We start from the raw sequence: 563 nt of genomic DNA on the forward strand, positions 1-563 counted from the left end.
AGGAACACTCCGAGGGGTTAACGACATGCTTCACCACCCCGCACAACCTGCAGAAACAAAACCATCCTGAGCTCATCCCAACGCACCTTAGAAATGTGCCCCATGTTCTCACACATCCTACAAACCCCGCCGGTACCCGGGCAGCGTGATGCCAGCCCGTGCGTCCAGCGGCTGGCAAGGCTTGCATGAGGTTCGGTGTCACTGGCGCGCCCACCGAGCCCCAGGGAGGACAGGACACAGAGGCATGCAGGGAGCCCATGGCAGGACGGGGCGAATGGGGTGGAAATGGAGAAACGCAGCTCCCCCCTTTTCCTGGGTCACTGAGCGTGCAGGTCCCAGCAGCCCTGCCGCGGGCAGCAGGCTGCAGGGTGAGCCGCCCGCTCCATGCACCCGAGGTCGCCTCCAGCCTCCCAACAGCAGCGCGACGGCGGGTCCCACCGCCCAAACCTAAACGCACTTCTTGCTGGAGAGAGAACACCGGAAATACTGTTTGGACAATTGCAGCTGCCACAAACCCTTCGAAGACTTGCGCGGTCTGCTCCGAGTTGAGGATGAGGCAGGCG

The 563-nt window shown here is 62.5% G+C and overlaps 1 protein-coding gene across 1 annotated transcript in view; it reads right to left on the bottom strand.

The window, feature by feature from the left end:
- MED12L (mediator complex subunit 12-like) overlaps positions 1-563 on the bottom strand; it is a gene marked incomplete at its 3' end in the record, with an annotated part of 18049 nt that overhangs the window by 12911 nt on the left and 4575 nt on the right. Inside the window, exon 6 of the mRNA XM_010083007.1 lies at positions 391-463. Coding sequence (XP_010081309.1) covers positions 391-463 — 73 coding nt within the window. The remainder of the gene's footprint in view (positions 1-390; positions 464-563) is intronic.

This window comes from Pterocles gutturalis, unplaced genomic scaffold (genome assembly GCF_000699245.1).
Source record: "Pterocles gutturalis isolate BGI_N339 unplaced genomic scaffold, ASM69924v1 scaffold27681, whole genome shotgun sequence".
Classification (NCBI taxonomy): Eukaryota; Metazoa; Chordata; class Aves; order Pterocliformes; family Pteroclidae; genus Pterocles; species Pterocles gutturalis.